This window comes from Alosa alosa, chromosome 4, assembly GCF_017589495.1.
Source record: "Alosa alosa isolate M-15738 ecotype Scorff River chromosome 4, AALO_Geno_1.1, whole genome shotgun sequence".
Taxonomy (NCBI): Eukaryota; Metazoa; Chordata; class Actinopteri; order Clupeiformes; family Clupeidae; genus Alosa; species Alosa alosa.
Window position 1 is genome coordinate 21043744 of NC_063192.1, and position 17302 is coordinate 21061045.

General features: G+C 42.4%; 2 protein-coding genes across 8 annotated transcripts in view; one reads left to right on the forward strand and one right to left on the reverse strand.

Annotated features, from left to right (window-relative positions):
* Positions 1 to 1394: 1394 nt before the first annotated feature.
* On the forward strand, positions 1395 to 7493 carry LOC125293995 (proteasomal ubiquitin receptor ADRM1). 3 transcript variants are annotated; one of them, XM_048242287.1, is made up of 10 exons: positions 1395 to 1540; positions 2594 to 2833; positions 2916 to 3032; positions 3488 to 3611; positions 5102 to 5188; positions 5373 to 5451; positions 5777 to 6045; positions 6665 to 6822; positions 6983 to 7085; positions 7209 to 7493. In XM_048242287.1, exons 2-10 carry the CDS (start codon positions 2624 to 2626, stop codon positions 7304 to 7306), a joined length of 1245 nt encoding a protein of 414 aa, XP_048098244.1. In that variant the 5' UTR covers positions 1395 to 1540; positions 2594 to 2623; the 3' UTR covers positions 7307 to 7493. The 3 variants fall into 3 exon arrangements, with proteins under 3 accessions (XP_048098244.1, XP_048098246.1, XP_048098245.1); XM_048242289.1 differs by having other exon boundaries at positions 5105 to 5188; XM_048242288.1 differs by having other exon boundaries at positions 1422 to 1512.
* A 123-nt stretch (positions 7494 to 7616) lies between these two features.
* lama5 (laminin, alpha 5) overlaps positions 7617 to 17302 on the reverse strand; it is a 79710-nt gene continuing 70024 nt past the window's right edge. For 4 of the 5 annotated variants that reach the window (XM_048242263.1, XM_048242262.1, XM_048242259.1 and 1 more), the window contains 14 exons: positions 16774 to 16922; positions 16345 to 16513; positions 15477 to 15620; positions 14986 to 15116; positions 14495 to 14656; positions 13342 to 13471; positions 12848 to 13005; positions 12533 to 12710; positions 12161 to 12304; positions 11688 to 11847; positions 10035 to 10165; positions 9444 to 9537; positions 9144 to 9263; positions 7617 to 8881 (listed from right to left, as the gene is read on the reverse strand). In XM_048242263.1, coding sequence (XP_048098220.1) covers positions 8733 to 8881; positions 9144 to 9263; positions 9444 to 9537; positions 10035 to 10165; positions 11688 to 11847; positions 12161 to 12304; positions 12533 to 12710; positions 12848 to 13005; positions 13342 to 13471; positions 14495 to 14656; positions 14986 to 15116; positions 15477 to 15620; positions 16345 to 16513; positions 16774 to 16922 — 2019 coding nt within the window. In that variant the 3' untranslated portion in view covers positions 7617 to 8732. Of the gene's footprint in view, positions 8882 to 9143; positions 9264 to 9443; positions 9538 to 10034; positions 10166 to 11687; positions 11848 to 12160; positions 12305 to 12532; positions 12711 to 12847; positions 13006 to 13341; positions 13472 to 14494; positions 14657 to 14985; positions 15117 to 15476; positions 15621 to 16344; positions 16514 to 16773; positions 16923 to 17302 lie in introns of those variants that run through there. The other variant, XM_048242264.1, reaches the window with a different exon arrangement.

The window sequence follows — 17302 nt, forward strand, 5'->3', positions numbered from 1 at the left end:
TGTCGGTTAACTATTATTTGTTGTGTATTCAAGGCAAATTAATAATGAGAAAATTATTAAATTTAAATGTTACTCATCAGTCACTTTATCAGAATGGTATTGGTACTGTAGTAACCTCACTAACCTGTCATTGCTTACTGTAATTCCCCGCCTGTTGACTGAGGTTTATACATTGATTTTGAAAAATGTCTTCAGCTATTAGGTTAATACACAATGGTGGACTACATGGGAGTGCATTTAATTTCTTCATTCTTCTGTCTGATTAAAGCACAATCTGATTCATTGGGCTGTTGGGCTCTGTGGTTAATATATATATATATATATATATTGCATTAAACACTGTCCTGTGGTTTATACACAATTCGGCTAATACATGGGACATTACTATAATGCTGGATTTTTGTTTTAGCTTATTTGTTACCTTGTTGCTGCCATGGCATAATGTTAATGAATGGGAGCTGTCCAAAGCGGTGGAGGCACCAGAATAACTTCCAGCAAGGTAATAATAATAATACATTTTATTTAAAACACCTTTCAGGACACCCGGTCGCTTCACAGATAAAACAAATAGAAAAAAAAAATTATCAGAAATTAAATTTGGCCAAATTTAATTTCTGATAATTCTTTGAGTGATATTAAGATGGTTTTTACTCTCTCCTATAAATATGTTGTCAAATATGGTCATTTGAATGTTGGTTGTCAGAAACTTTTCCATGGTAAATAGCAATTTGCTAAAGTGGCAATGTTTAACATTGAAGGCATGGTTCATTTAAACCATCAAAGCTGAGACATGTTATGTCATAGATGGAAATGAAAAACATATTGACATATATATGGGTCTATGCAGTACATACAGAAAGTATTGCCCCTTTCCCACATGTTGTGATGTTTCAGACTCATCTTAAAATGGATTCAATTATTTATTTTTTTTCATCAATACCCCACAAAAAAGGTAGTGTTTGGAGTGTTTTGTAAAAGTATAAAATAAAAGACTGAAATACCATTTATAATATCAGAGGGTCATCTGAATGCTGCCTCACGCCACTGATGCTAATTAGCGCATGCATGAGAATTTTGCTCATTGACTGACTTTGCACTTTGCCCAGCATTTAAATTAGGACCCACGGTGTCAGATCCAGACATGACACCGCAAAGACTTGTAACTTTAAGAAGGACACATCCTTAGCCTATCACAGACGTTTAAATAGAATCCGAACCAATCGTTTCTTCGGGGAGGGTGAATACCAGGAAGTGTAAGACTCAGAGGAAAACAAGGTACAATAAGGAAGTTTATTGTCACATGCATATAGTTACTGAAAGTAAGAAATGCAGTGAAATTATGTCTGGTGTCAGCCTATTTGTGCAAAGTTGGGGGGGTAAAAAGTGCAGTAGAAGAGGGGTTTAGTAGATTAAGTGGCAAGGGCTGCATAAAAAAGGTGGGGGAGGATTGTGATTGGGTGAGGGGCACCAACAAGGAGCACCCAAGAGCAACAGGACACAGCCACAGCAGAGGTGCGCACAGTAACGTTACCTTACAACTGTAAGTGCTTCATTTATCGGTGTTTTGGTTTGTTAAATGTTTGTGAAATGCGTTGGCGCTCTAGCAGTTACATTATCCTTACTTTGTTGGTGAAGCTGTCAAAAAGCTTTCATTTGATAGCTGGCAATGGGGAAATGCATTTCAGTGGTAAAAACTGTCGAGTCAGGGAGGCTAACATTAGCTAGCTAGATGACTGTGATTGCTATTCTCTTTTTGTAGCCTGTAACTCTTGTTACTTCTGTAACCTGCAAAAGTTGTTAATTGTAATGTTAGTAGATTATTGAATACTCAATTAAACACCGACGTGAAATTGTGTAAAGGGAAGTGATTGATGTCAATGTGACTCGATGGACTAAATTGTCTAACCATTAGTTAGCGAACCTCTCGATAGCTAGCTTAACCTAGCCGAAAGTCAGTGCGGTTACATGGGCAGTGAACTAGCATGAATTGAGCTAGCTAACTTGGCCAAGTTGGAAAATGGGGGAGAGTAAGTGTAATTGATGAATTCAATTTTAGAAGATGGCCTGCGAATTATTTAGTTTAAGGAGCTGGTAATCAGTGAACACGCTAATTTGAACTTACCTGTCCGGAAAGTTGTGAAGTGGTATAAACTCACATTGGATTTGTGAATGTCATGTCAAAGATGCACTGCGATTGTTCGTTAGAATTCAAGTGTTTCATCAGGTCCCTTGCAAAAGGTGCATTAATCAAGCACCATGCAGTCTGCATTCATAATCTAGGTGCTTGATTTTATAGACCTGTGGCAAGGGATGGGGAAAAAACATATCCTTCCAGTTGCACTGACAATAGTAAATAATCACTTGAAGTTGTTATGATTTAAGCGTTAAGTATTTGGAGATTACTTAATTTACGTTATTTGTAGATTACTTACTATGTTTCGTCTAAATTACACTATGGCTTATTGATGTACATTTATTTTCAGAGGTTTTCAAGTGTACACAAGCAGTTAGCCTATTATTGTAAACACTGTTTGCAGTGTTACCAACTCAAGTGATGACGCATGACATATTGGCTTGCTATTTTCTCTTACAGTCTAAATATATCTATCACTGAGAGAGAAGAATGTCGTCGGGAGCTCTTTTCCCCAGCCTGAGCTCAGGCTCCCGTAGCTCTTCCAGCAAATACCTTGTGGAGTTCAGGGCTGGAAAGATGAGCCTGAAGGGCAGCACGGTGACACCGGACAAGAGAAAGGGAATGGTTTACATACAGCAGACGGACGACTCGCTCATCCACTTCTGCTGGAAGGACAGGACCAGCGGAAACGTTGAGGACGTGAGTGCCCTCACCTGTCATGTAATCCAGCTGCAATTTTGAATATCTCAAAATAATCTATACTTTGATGTTCTATTTGTAGGACCTGATCATTTTCCCTGATGACTGTGAGTTTAAGAAGGTGAGCCAGTGCACCACAGGGCGTGTGTTCGTTCTCAAATTCAAGGCTGGGTCCAAACGTCTATTTTTCTGGATGCAGGTGAGACATAGGATACACTGAAACACTTATGGATCGGAGACTGTCTGTGTTTGTAATTGGAAGCATAAAGAGTTATAGCAGCAGTGGTCATAATAAATGTTGACATACAATGTTTATTTATCATTGTTTCTAACTGATTATCTTTTCCTTCAGAGTTCTGGTTTGTGTATGTTTATGGTTATTGTTGTTGTTATATTAATTCTATTTAATCATAGTTTTTTTTATTTAGGCCATATGACTTTACTATAAATGGCACATTTTAATGTTAACTAATGTTTATTGATGTCATTGTAAATCGCTTCTGAAAACAGCATCTACTAAGAACTATAAACAAAAACATAAACAATACATTAAACAATGTCGTAATAATCTGTTCCATCTCCCTTTATTATTATAAGTAATCACACACTTGCCTGTGCATGCTTTCTTGCTCTCTTCCCACGTCTGTCTTGTAGGAGCCCAAAACAGATAAAGATGAGGAGTATTGCCGCAAGGTGAATGAATTCCTGAACAACCCTCCCATGCCGGGGGCTCTTGGAAGCGGAGGCAGTGGCAGCCACGAGCTGTCTGCTCTGGGAGGTGGGTGTGCTGGAATGCAACAGACAGATGTAGCGAGTCGTACAATAGAATATATCTTAGATTCTAGAATATGTCTAGAGTATATAGAATAGAGTATGTCTTTATTGTCATTGTACCTGGACAACTGGTACGTTTGAAAGTGCATACCTTTTTCTGTAAAAGAGTTCAATAAAAAAACTGGTACAACTTGCAGGTTGGAAACCCCAAAGCATAGTGTAGATAAACAATGAAGCAACTAGATTCTCAGAAGTAAAAAAAAAATGACAACTACGCTAGAAACAACATAGAAAATGAATTCTGTTTAGATAGCACTGCATGGGAGGGGTGAAATGCAAGCACTGCTGTTTCCTGACAGCTTGAACTGTATCATTCATTTTTCATTTGTCTGGCTGTGTCCATTCACCTTATTCAGGTGGCGGGCATTGTGTAAACCCTTAACCAAAATGAGGCTAAAGGGTACACTGACCAGTGGGGTATACTACGAATCTCGATTAGTGGGTTAGCGAGGTATGTTGCGCTCAAAGCCAGGGTATGCTGTGACACGAAAGTGGATTTGTTTTAGTGTCGCTATATCACCATGGCATCTTATGCTGTCAACCAAACCTGGTCGGGAGGAGGTTATGTGCTAAGTTATTGCTCAAATTGTGTAATCTACCGCACACTGACCAATCAATTGTCTTAAAAACGAAGTTCTCTCACGTGTAGGATTCTGTCATATATCTTACAGGTGGAGCTCCGCCTCTACTAACATTTTGGATCTCGAATACGCTTTAATAGTGCTGTGCGTGCAAATATCCCACTATGGACGTGCATACCATACAACAACTGATGACAATTGATTTATTTGATGTTATAGGTTAGACACAAAAAATGACCGCAGTGTAGATTAAGCTATCGCTCATGAATGCGAAGTAATTGTTTTAAATAGAGGCGGTCTTGTCGTCTCCACGTTACCGATTTGGCCAAAGTCATCTTAACACCGAGAACGCCAATTGAGATCTGAGCTGAAAGCCTAGTTTGACAAATATATCACATAACTGCATTCGTAGTATCACTTAACGTATACCCCTGAGTCAAGGCTTTGTTAAGCCTCGATATGTCTACATAGCCTAGATATGTCTAACATGCTTCGTAGTATACCCCATAGATCATTAATGCATTTTTACCACCTACTGGCGAATGCATAGAACACATGTTGTGTTTATGCAAAACCATGATGCCAAGTTGGAACACAACAATCTTATGGTTTGTGTACCCTGTAGCCTCATTTTGGCTTACAATGCCCGCCGCCTGAATAGAGTGAATTTGAGGTGTATTGAGTGGTATTGAGGAGAATTCGGCAAGATCTTACAAATGTAATGAAGATGTCAGTGGCTATTAATACACTACCTTTATCTTGCAAATAGTGTAGGTTACATTTTGTTTGCATTGTATGATATATTGGCTACTGAACCTCTGTATGTCTTACATCAAGTTCAACCTGCTTTCAGGAGAAGGTGGCTTGCAAAGCCTTCTGGGTAACATGAGCCATAACCAACTGATGCAGCTGATTGGACCAACGGGACTAGGGGGACTTGGTGAGTAATTTTTCTACAATTCAGTGTTCAAATACATTTGGGTTTTCCTACACAAATACAGAAACAGAAGAGATGTATTTGGTCATATTAATGAAGGGAGGCACATTTACTGAACTCGCACAGCAATTATGCTGTGTGGATCAGCAGCTGACACCTAAGTGTTCTTTGTTGTTGTTTACATCAGGTGGACTTGGTGCTCTGGCAGGACCAGGCCTGGCCAGCCTATTGGGCAGTGGAGGAACTGGAAGTAGCTCAACCTCAAGGTCAGCTGCATCTTCATTTAAGCCATAATATTCTTGCAGTCACTTTCTTATAACTATGTTTTTTTTATGGTGAAATTGGTAGACAAGTGTATCAAACATTAAGCTGTGTGCATGCAATATCCCAAGATAAGGCCATGTGGTAACAATACACATCAAGTATTTTCAGTAGTGTTGTGCCAAAATTGGGTGATTCCAGGAGAAGTTCAGTACTTATATGTTAATATTCAGAGATATAGCAATAGATAATGCTATTATGCTATAATGTTATCTCTGTATTAACTCTTCTCTTCCTCTGACCCTCTCTCCTGTGGTGCTGTTCCATTAGTTCCAGGAGCCAGTCTGCGGCTGCCACCCCGTCCTCTGGCACAGGTGGGGCCCGCACTAGCTCTGCGCAGGCTGCCACCACGCCAGTCACCCCGGCCGCCTCTGCCCCCGCTGCTACCTCCCCCACAGTCACCCCCACCACTCCTGCTGCCCAGACGCCCGCAGCGTCCACGGGGGTGGCCAGCCCCACACAGCCCATTCAGCTCAGTGATCTGCAGAGCATCCTGGCCACCATGAATGTGCCCAGTACAGCTGCCTCAGGCCAAGGAGGTGAGCTGCTCTCATTTAGGACTTGATGTCTTTCTCTTTGTGCTTCCCAGCTTCCTGTGATTAGGGCCTATTGGAGCCTTACAGAGAATTGATTGATTGGTGATCTTCATTTAAGATGATGTTGATGTTAGTGAGAAGATGAGTCCTTAGTTAATTCTACAATTTTCTGGAGAAGGAGAGCTGTGGACATTGTTTGCCTGGTCTGAGGACCGATTCACCCATTGTTACTTAGACCAGTGTTGGTAAAGCCAGATGACCCCCAGCCCCCAGCCCAGACTCCTTCACTTTGTGAATTTGTGAATAGAGACTGGGGATTCACGATTGGTAAACGTTTCCAACACTAGCATACTCCCTACTTCACCTAAACTTTACAAACTGACAATCAACAGCAATGGCAGTCTGGAAACAGTGAGACATTCTATCATTCTTCAATTTGTCTGGGGTCACAGGGTCTGGGGGCAGTCAGGAAACAGTGAGCCATTCTGGCATCCTAGGCATCCCTCTTTACTCCTTTGCATCCTCTGTCCTCCTTTACCTCCATTGTACATTTGTTTGTCCTCATTCTCCATTTTCTCCCTCTCAACATTCTTTCTTGTAATGCTGCATTTCCCCCCTGCAGTGGACCTGGCCAGTGTGTTGACTCCAGAGGTCATGGCGCCCATCCTGTCGAACCCGGAGGTGCAGGAGAGGCTGTTGCCATACCTGCCCTCAGGCGAGTCTTTACCTCAGAGTGCCTCCGAGATCCAGAACACCCTCACCTCCCCGCAGTTCCAGCAGGTAACACACACACACACACACAGATAGAGATATATACACACACACACACACACACATACACGCACACACACACTTGTTTCAGTTTCACACTGCTTTATTTGACGTGTTTCTAGAACTTTTATGTTGATGTTGTAACCCAGTCTGTCCTCACTCTCCCTAGGCCATGAGCATGTTCAGCAGTGCGCTGGCGTCAGGGCAGCTTGGGCCTCTAATGAACCAGTTTGGCTTACCCAGTGAAGCGGTAGATGCGGCCAACAAAGGGGGTGAGCTCAACACGTAGTTTTGCACAAGAGTAATACATTCACTTGAAAGAAGTCTGAATTACCGCCTTTATTATTTTAATACTGTATAGTGATGTATTATTAATTATTTTCCTTCCGTTCCAGACGTGGAAGCTTTTGCCAAAGCCATGGAGGGAGTGGACAGTAAAGCAGAAGGGTCCGGAGACAAGAAGGAGGATGATGAGGACATGAGTTTAGATTAGACATCTTCTCACTCGCTTGCATGCAGTTTTCTGTGTGTGTTTCTCACTTTGTTGATGCCTTGCAGGAACTAAGCTGTCTGGAATGTACGTTGATCTTTCTTTGTTTTGTTAACATTGAGCTTAACTACCCCAGTACTTTTTTTTTTTTTTTTTTGGCTTACAGTAAAAGTATTTTGGGTGTCATTAATATGCTTTTTTTGCCTTGATTCATTTCATTAGATTCTCTTGGCTTTATATTCAGTTATAGTAGTATGCCACATTGTAAAGTCCTATAAACTGTCAAAAATTATTTAAAACAATCAATACAAGGTTTTATGAAAGAACTGTTTATTATTAAAACCATTAAAAATACAACTATATAATTTTAGACATCAATAAAAAAAAAGAGTGAAATTAGATATGGAATACAATTAGGCCAAACTCGAGGCAGGGAACATGTTATACAACTACCTTTTGACATTCTCATTCACAGGTATTTCCAATGGTATTGTCTTTTAAACATAATTATATTTAAAAAAGGTCTTCATGTAGTCATGAATGCTATGTTGCTTCTTGGTGTTTGTTTGGAATTCTCAGTTTCACAAAACATTTTGTCATATTTCTTATAGCCCGAGTCGGCCATACCAGCGCGTTGTGTACACGTGGTGTACATGGTGCATTGAATACACTCAAAACAAGCGGTTGATTATTGAAACCCAACATGAATCCAGGCCTTCATGATTGAGAAATAACTTGCATGGTGGGAGTTGAATTTAAAAACACTAAGCCAATTCACCTTATTCAGGTGGCGGCCATTGTAAACCAAAACGAGACTACAGGGTACACAACCCATAGGATTGTTGTGTCCTATCCATTCACCAGTAGGTGTCAAAAAGATCTAGTCAGTGTACCCTGTAGCGTCCCTTTGGTTTACACAATGGCCGCGGCATGAATATGGGGAATAGATATTTGAATGAAGTGTGGCCCAAAGTACAGTTTTCATAATGAATACAAATTGTGCAGTTATCTAAAATACATAACACATGATAATTGAAGTGCCAGATTCAAACCTCTTTGTGTCAGATGAGTGTTAGGAAGTGATCCTCCCCTCAGGCTTACAGTACTAGCACATTTAAAACAGATTTCTTATGCTCCTTAGCACTTAGTGCCAGTATTCATGAGTTTCATCTGGTCCCTTTACACAGGTGTATTAATCAAGCACCATGCCGTCTGCATTCATAATCTAGGTGCTTGATTTTATACACCTGTGGAAAGGGACCTGATAAAACCCATGAATATAAAATAAAACAACGTGGGGGAAAAATATACATTTGTATAAAACAAAAAATATATAAATATCTGTTTAAATTAGCTAATCTCATAAGTAAGCCCACCACCTGTGATTGAGGAGTTGGAGATGGAGTGGTACAGCAGGGGCTGGGTCTGTCTACGTGGCTGGGCAGCCCTGGGTGGCCACTGCTCCGGACACAGCCAGAGGCTTGGACAGCATGGCAGGTCTGTGGTTCACCAGGGCTCTTCTCACACAGCCATGGAAGGAGGGGAGAGTTGGAGGAAGGCCAGGGATTTTGGCTGCATCTGGGGAAATAACAAATAAAACACCTTGCTTCAGACAAACAATAAAGGGAATTAACTTCTGAAGAGAATTTATGTATGACAATGTGGATGATTCCTAAAAGGTGGCTCAAAAAGTGGTATCACCATTAGGTGCATTGGGATTGTGATTACATTTACAATTTTGAGAAGCAATAATACATTTAAATCATTTTGATGTAAATCAGACAGTAACACTCAAAAATGAGGCATGTTCATAATGAATGAAACATCCTGAGGTCCATACCAGGAGCACTGCCCAGGTAGACTTTATTTTGGCCCCCATTCGTACGCTTCTGTTTGGGTCCTACACCATGCTGACTGGCTGTGTCCACATGAAGCTGAATCACATTACTCTTCTTCACAACTAACGTGAAAAAACACAAACAAGACCGGTTGGTGAATTGGGCATCAAAGCTGTTTACACGTGTTACTTGAAAACGAACAAGTAGGTTAATATCACCATAGTTTATTATACAAATGATAAAGACAGTGGAACAAGCAAAACAATAAGCATTAGTAGTAATAAGTTGTGAAAGTTTCTTACTTGTAATACTATGCCACCTGCCATCACATAGTGACTCCTCAGGTGATAGAGACACAGAGAAATTGCCATTACCACTGTTCATCACCACTGATACCTGCATGGAAACATGAAAACGTTATCAGCCTGCTATGCTCTGCTTTACACATTACCATCAGAGGTGAGATGAGAGATGCAGAAGATGACAACAGGCTCCAGGTGTGTCTGTGTCTGTAATTATGATGGTGTTTGTGTATTTGTGTCTGTAATTATGATGGTGTTTGTGTCTGTATTTAAGTAAGTAAGTATAGTATATATACTCTTTTGATCCCATGAGGGAAATTTGGTCTCTTCATTTATCCCAATCCATGAATTAGTGAAACACAGTGAACACACAGTGAGGTGAAACACACACTAATCCCGGTGCAGTGAGCTGCCTGCAACAACAGCGGCGCTCGGGGAGCAGTGAGGGGTTAGGTGCCTTGCTCAAGGGCACGGGCAACCCTCCCGTTACAAGTCCGAAACGCTAACCAGTGGGCAACGGCTGCCCAGTAAGTATTTGTGTCTGTCTAATTATGATGGTGTGAGTGTGTGTGTGTGTGTGTGTGAGTGTACCTCTTGCTGGTGCAAGTACAGGCTGAGCTGCTGGCCTTTGTACCCCCCTGCATGGAGCAGGAGCCCAGAATCCGACACAGGCCGAACCTCCAACAAGATCTCCAAGTCACGGCCCAACACCAGGGACTGATCTACACATGCGGACAGATAGAGGAATCTGTGTGATTCAGTTACTCTAGAATGTCATCAGAGCAAAAACAATTAAGAGTGCTGTTATTCTTGGTGCCTGTATCATGACTGGAAAAATAAGCATACATAATACCAGGAATCAGGGTAGGAATTTCACTGCGGCCACGACGGCCATGGCCATCGTAGCCCCTTGAGTTGGCCGTGAAGCCCCTTTGAAAATCATAGGTTTACAGGCCACGGTGGCCTTGGTGCCCCCTTCTTTCAATATTCTGCTTTATACCCTACTAATAGCGATTTTTATTTAGCCTGTGGCCTGTCAAAATAATCTTAGCATTCACAGCGCAAATTAATTTAGTCTTTTACGCAGTGGAGAAAGTGACAGCGCAAAAAAGTGCGTCCAAATTCACCCATTCTTCTCAGTTGAACTACTCACGAAGTAGCCTATTCATCACACAGACATCACAAGTATCACATGAAAGAGCTTTTTCTCAGCTTTTAAACAATGTTAGCCGATAATTGCTGTGTTGAACGGTTCGCGAGAAAAGTAAATAATATAATTAAATTTAATCATACTCTACTGAAGGTTTTGCGTCCATGATCTCCCTACCCATTCATCTCGGTGGAATACTTCACGAACCCTTCTTTTAACACATGACAACCCATTAAATCAGAATAAACAGCAGACCTTACCGAACACAAAGGTGTAAAGCAGCCCCCTGTACAGTTAGCCGTTCCAGAGTAATCCAGTTTTGAATTTGCAGTAAATTTTGACATGCATGGATGTCTCCAAATTTGGGCTTTAAGTTTTACAATGTGTTTAAATTGTTCCACATAATTTCATAACGGGCCAAATACAAAATAAATGTTAAAAATATAGCCTAGATATTGGTAAATCAGAGGACAGCTGACTAAGAGTTTGTGAAAGTAGCAAAATGCTAAGCATGCATCTAGGCTATTTGAGTTTCTTAAAGCTGAGCTGTGCTTAAATTTAAATTGTTCAATACATACAATACAATGATTTCATAGCAGGCCAAATATAAAATAAATGTTATATATATAGCCTAGATATCTGTAATTATTAGATGATCAGATGATTTACAGTTCTATGTAATATGTCATGTTTCATGTTTTTGTAATGTTTCATACAGTGATGCAGGTCTACTGCAGTGAATAGGCTAAATACAACTTTGACCATTTTTTAGCCTACTACTGTATAGTTAACTTTGGCCTTGGTGCCCTGACATGTGGCCTTTGTGCCCCCTACCAAATATGCCCAACTGAAGGCCAAGTGGCCTTGCCCCCAGAATGGTGAAATTCCAAGCCTGCCAGGAATAATGCATAATACAGGAATCTAACAGAAATCTATTGGAAATTCTGATAAATTCCTGAAATCCTGTTTTAACAGACTGCTCTAAATTGTTAGGGTGTGTTGTAAGCTGTGCATGTTGGTCTAAGGTAGACGTCTGTAAGAAACTGCTGAGGGCTAGAGGGGTTAATGCCTGGAGGGGAGGTCGTGAGGCTGACCTATGAGCATGCTGCCTCCCTCGGTGGAGAAGTAGACTCCTGGCTGCAGGGGCTCCAGATAGCAGGGCACCACCCCCACGCTCTCATTGGGCCTCTCCAGGACCTGCTCGTTCACCTTCAGCTCCCTTACACAGCCTACGAAGCCTGCAGGCCCCGGGTACTACAGGGAGAAAACATCACGTCATCAGCGTAAAACACACACATACAAACAATACACAGTAAGAGCAGTAGAACTTGCTTGTGCACCGCAAAGATCTACTCTCACACTTTCATTGCTCAGTTGGACACCAAACCTGATTAACATTTTTACATTACTTCATTATTTTTATTATTTAAATTTGAACTTTTTATACTATCAATGGAAAATTAATTCATGTCAAGCAATGATTTTACGGTATTCATCAGTTTTAGGACCTGGAATATCTCCACGTGATCCACTACGACACGTGATCATTAAACCGTATGTAGCTTACCGAGGATGGAGGGAGGAGGTCCGCAGGGAGACCTCCGATGTAAAGAGGACCTCTGAAGGCGCTCCCTCCTGACACCTTCTTGCTGTTGGTGTCAATGCCATCTACTATCAGACGTACTTGGTCTCCCTCTTTTTTAATTATGACCTGAAATACAAGACATACTCATATCTCCAATGCTAACATAACTATCATATGTCACACATTATGCACTGTACACATTAAAAGTTCTATGCAAAAGTTAGCTCCACATGCCCTTACGCTATGCTTGTGGCTATTGTCCTTGACATCACCACGCTAAATGAGATGCTTTTCTTCTATAAGACTCTTATAATATATACTCTTATTTTCTTCCAAACCCCCTGAAAAACTCACCTCATGCCACTGACCGTCATTGTACTTCTTGTTGCTGGTGATGCTGGCCTTCCTCTTGCCGAAGACGTGGAGTTGCAGTCGGCCGTCGCTGACAGCTAGAGCATCCCCCTTCTCTGATCCAGCATAGAGGATCATGCCATCGGAGGAGTTTACACGCACCCCCATTGATATATGAGCTCTGTGGAATCAATTTCATTTGACAATCAGCTGTGCCAAAGACAAGCAAGACTGGCAAAGATAAATGGACATTTTCAAGAGAATGCCAAGTTCCTCTTCAGAGGAAGGCTAGTGGTTGTTGAGGTGGTGTTGACTTACTGCTTGCTTAAGGCTGGGGGGAGGGAGTAGTAGCCCAGGCGGCTGTTGAAGGAACCGCTGAAGTGCAGGGCTTTGGGCTCCTGGGCGAACAGCTCCGCCTGGCACGACGCACGAGCAGGCTGACCATTAGACCCACTCGCTGGCTTCTTGTGTTTCCCCACACACACACACACACACACACACACACACACACACACACACACACACACACATTAGCAGAGACAACAAAATACAAATAATGCTACCCATACATCAAAAGACTTTGACAAGATTTGGGAAAGATTCTTGAAAGATTGGAGTTTTTTAACTAATGCCCCCCATTCAAGCTTTACTCAAAAGATTACAATCTTTCAAGAATCTTTCCCAAATCTTGTCAAAGTTTTCTGGTGTAAGGATGGCTTAAGACATGCTTCATGAAATCTGTGACTACTTTGATAACCAAGTGACATGGTAACCAGGCTTCAGTGACATACTGTAAGTCCTCCACAGTTTACCTTGTGGTTCTTGTGGCGAGGTGGAGAGGCCAGGATTTGTTGGGCTTGAGAGGCTTCTGGACAGTCCAGGGTCACATTGACGTTATTTGTGGACTGGATCAGGTTCAGCACCATCTGCGTTGGAGTGTCCCTGAGTGCGTGTAGAGTGTGAAGAGAGTTAAGACACAGTGCCTTAAAGGAACCATATGTAAGATTGTGGCCAAAACTGGTACTGCAATCACTTTCAAATTACTGTAGAGCGGTGTATCCCACCCCCCCCTGACTTGAGGTTGCCAACCCGGATGCCGAAACACTACTGACTTCATGATTAGTAGATAGGTAGAGGGTGGCGCATCAGGCCAAAACACAACATGACATGACAAAACACAACAACAACATCAGTTGAGGGCTGTAACTTCACTTTTTAAATGACAATATCCTGGCCAGACTACTGTAGTCAGTGATATAAGTATTTAAAATGAACATGATTTCTTAATGTCTAGTGACATATCAGGGCCATTTTATGATTAATTAAAATACATTTCTTACATACAGTTCCTTTAATCCATGTCATGAACTACATGTTCAGGAAGAAGTGAGGAGGAATGCACTCTTTTAAAGCCGGACACTCAAATTAAAGACAGAGTAGCCACACACTCTTTTTTACTCTTTTTATTTACAAAGGACCTATGTTTCGGCAAACAGCCTTTATCAAGGTTCTGGTTTATCAAGGAGTAAACTACATTTGGGGCAGTCGTGGCCTACTGGTTAGCACTCTGGACTTGTAACCGGAGGGTTGCCGGTTCGAGCCCCGACCAGTGGGCCACGGCTGAAGTGCCCTTGAGCAAGGCACCTAACCCCTCACTGCTCCCCGAGCGCCACTATTGATGCAGGCAGCTCACTGCGCCGGGATTAGTGTGTACTTCACCTCACTGTGTGTACACTGTGTGCTGTGTGTGTTTCACGGATTGGGATAAATGCAGAGACCAAATTTCCCTCACAGGATCAAAAGAGTATATATCCATGTTCAACATCAAGATTTTCCCTTACATCCAAACAGTCCACACTGTCCTTAGCGCAGTCCAGTCAACCCAGTTCTCCTGCATTTTGTACCAACCCATTCAGTTGTTCCATCTTTCATGCCCATACTCACTACTAGTCATCACTGTCTCACCTCTTGACAAAGATGTTGCTCAAGCAGCCGGTGAGGTTGGCAACGCCATCTTTTATCTCTGTGCCACCCAGGTAGAGTGTGCCCACGTTCTCCTGTGCCATGCGATTGCCTTTGTCTGACACAGCCTCACCCTCCAGAACATCATCCAGATAAACACGGATCCTACGAATGCCACACAACCATCAGCTCAGTACAGTGCAATGTAAAACAACAATGGCACAGACCATCCTTTAGCCTGTGTATATTCATGCTAATCCTTAATCACTACTTAGACAGCCACTTGCTCATCTCATAAACCCAAGCTAGTGTGAACATACTGTGTACAGTATTTACCAAACTTTACAACAAAATCAATTGGTGCTGACATGGTCAACATATGCTTGCACTGCCATCAACACTATGTTCAATTCTGAATATATATGGTGCAGTGGCCTAAGTGTTTGTAAGTATTAAGGTGCCGTAGGTGTTTGTAAGTGACTAACAGACTTTACCCATTGGTGTTGCTGTATAAAGCCACATAGTGGCTGTTGTCGTCATTGTAGGGCTTCTGGCTCTTAACTTGACTATTTCCTGCTCTGACCACCACATGGCCTTTGTCCAGGAACATTTGGCACACTCCATCCTGTTGAACACACACACACACACACACACACACACACACACACACACACACACAGAGACACACACACAACCCATGGTTAACTGGTGCATACATAGGTGGATATTTAAAATATTCTGAAAAACGTCTAAGGTTCCTTCTAAACTTCCATCTTCTTACCACAACTATGAGGGCAAAATTTTACACACATTTACACAAATAATTATAACCTTAGTTCAATTTTTCAGAACAAACAGGCAACCATATATCGCAAGTGTAGCAGTGAGTGAGGGGCATAAAACTCCTTTTAGAGAGGACATGACTCCAGTGATGCTCAGCCCAGGTACTGCAGTGCAGTCCTGGTGCTTAGATGAAGTGTCCTACCGGAGCCTGGTGGTGGAACATGAGGCCCTCCTTCTGACCCGTGCGGAAGCCCACTCCAGCATAGAAGCTGTCCCTGAGCGCTGGGGCCTTGTCCATCTTCATGTTGAGGTAACTCTGGCCGGTGAAGTGAGCCTCGCGCACCACCTGGACAAAGAAGAGGGACAGACAGGAAAGAGGGAGAGCAGAGAGGGGGAGGAGAGAGAGAGAGAGAGAGAAAAGAATGGGGTAGCAGAGAACAAGAGAGAGGAGAGGAGAAGAGGAGAAAGAAGAGAGAGGAGAGGAGAAAGGGGAGAGAAGAAAGGGGATGAGTGAAAATGGGAGAGGCAGGATGACTAAGTGCAACAAGTAAAGGATAAAGTAAGTCCCAACAGGGCGAACCGGACTTGCTTTGCCCTGAAGGGACTTACAGTATTTTCCCAATAATGACCAGCGTTCTATACATTATCCCACTTATTATACGGCTACTTGCCAAAACGAAAAAATAAACTCCACGATATGTCTCTTTTACATTTATTTGTTACCGTTTCGTTGTGGCTTTTTCTGAGAAACAAATAGTTCGCAACATACGCTGAACTTGAATCAAACGTTCTTTAGAACATAGCTGATCAACCGTCTGCCTTCACTTTTGAATGAAACTCTGTTGCCATTGACAGCGGGCATTATTTGGAGGTCCTTAGATGAAAATAATGACCGGTAGAACTTTGGGAAATCCCATTCAAATCAATGGAGCGTTCTACTTGCATTATGAAGAGCTCTCTAATAAACAGTAATAAATGGGGGGAGTGTGTGTGTGTGTGAGTGTGAGTGAGTGTATGTATGCGTGTGCATGTGTGTGTGTGCGTGCGTGCGTGAGCGTGTTCATGCTCACCAGCAGGTCGTCGGGGCAGCCATAGCTCAGGCCAGTGCTCTTCATCCTCTTCAGGTCCACATGATAGGTCATGGCCTTTATGCCCCTGAAGCAGCCCTTGATGGAGCCCAGCGATCCAGTTCGCTGTTCGCCCAGTGATCCAGTTTGCTTTGGGAACATTGACTTCAGGCTGCAAATACACACACAGTCATGAACACGGACACATGCACACACACACACACACACACAGACACACAAATAGTGAAAATGATCTCATACAGAGAAAGGACCTTTTTTTGTATTTGGTGATAAGCATTAGCAAATGCTCTAGATTGCCTGACATGTAGGATGGAAGGAACGCTAGTAATTAAGGCCACCTAACATTGTGTGTGAAAGGCTCAGAAATGCATAGCATGATTGATGGCTGGTATCCCGACCCCCATTGCTCACCTTTCTGGCATCTTGTCTTCAGGAACTCCTCCCAGGTAGTAGACCCCAGTGAACTTGGGGGGGTCAGTTGGCAATTGGACTTGGAACAAGGTAAGCCTCTGATATCTCACGATGATGCGCTTGACTTTGTGAACAATGATCACCTCGACCTGGTGCACACAGACAAACACATGCGCGCACACGGTGAGTGCAGAGTACGAGGAAGCATTCTCGAGCCTGTCGACGCCAGCCCAAACTTACCAAACGATGACAACCATCTCTGAAAGCTTGACTAGGACTGAGGCACAGTCAAACTCGAAGGAGACCAGTGAGCCCATGAGATAACACATCATATTGAGGTTTTTAACCTACTTCACAATGTCATATGTTTCAACCTATGGAGTGGTAGGCCTAACAGTGCAGGTTGTGTAGGCTGCAAACAGTTACGTAGTTACAAGTAGTTGAAATAGCTACACAATTGAAATATTAATATCAAACAGACAACAATGTTTGTGGCGTCCCTTCACTACCAGGTGGCAGGATAAAAAAA

Coding starts and splice junctions, on each gene's coding strand:
- LOC125293995 (XM_048242287.1), top strand. CDS start 2,624: ATGTCGTCGGGAGCTCTTTTCCCCAGCCTGAGCTCAGGCTCCCGTAGC. Junction 5,189..5,372: donor AACGGGACTAGGGGGACTTG/GTGAGTAATTTT, acceptor TGTTTACATCAG/GTGGACTTGGTGCTCTGGCA. Junction 6,823..6,982: donor CCTCCCCGCAGTTCCAGCAG/GTAACACACACA, acceptor CACTCTCCCTAG/GCCATGAGCATGTTCAGCAG.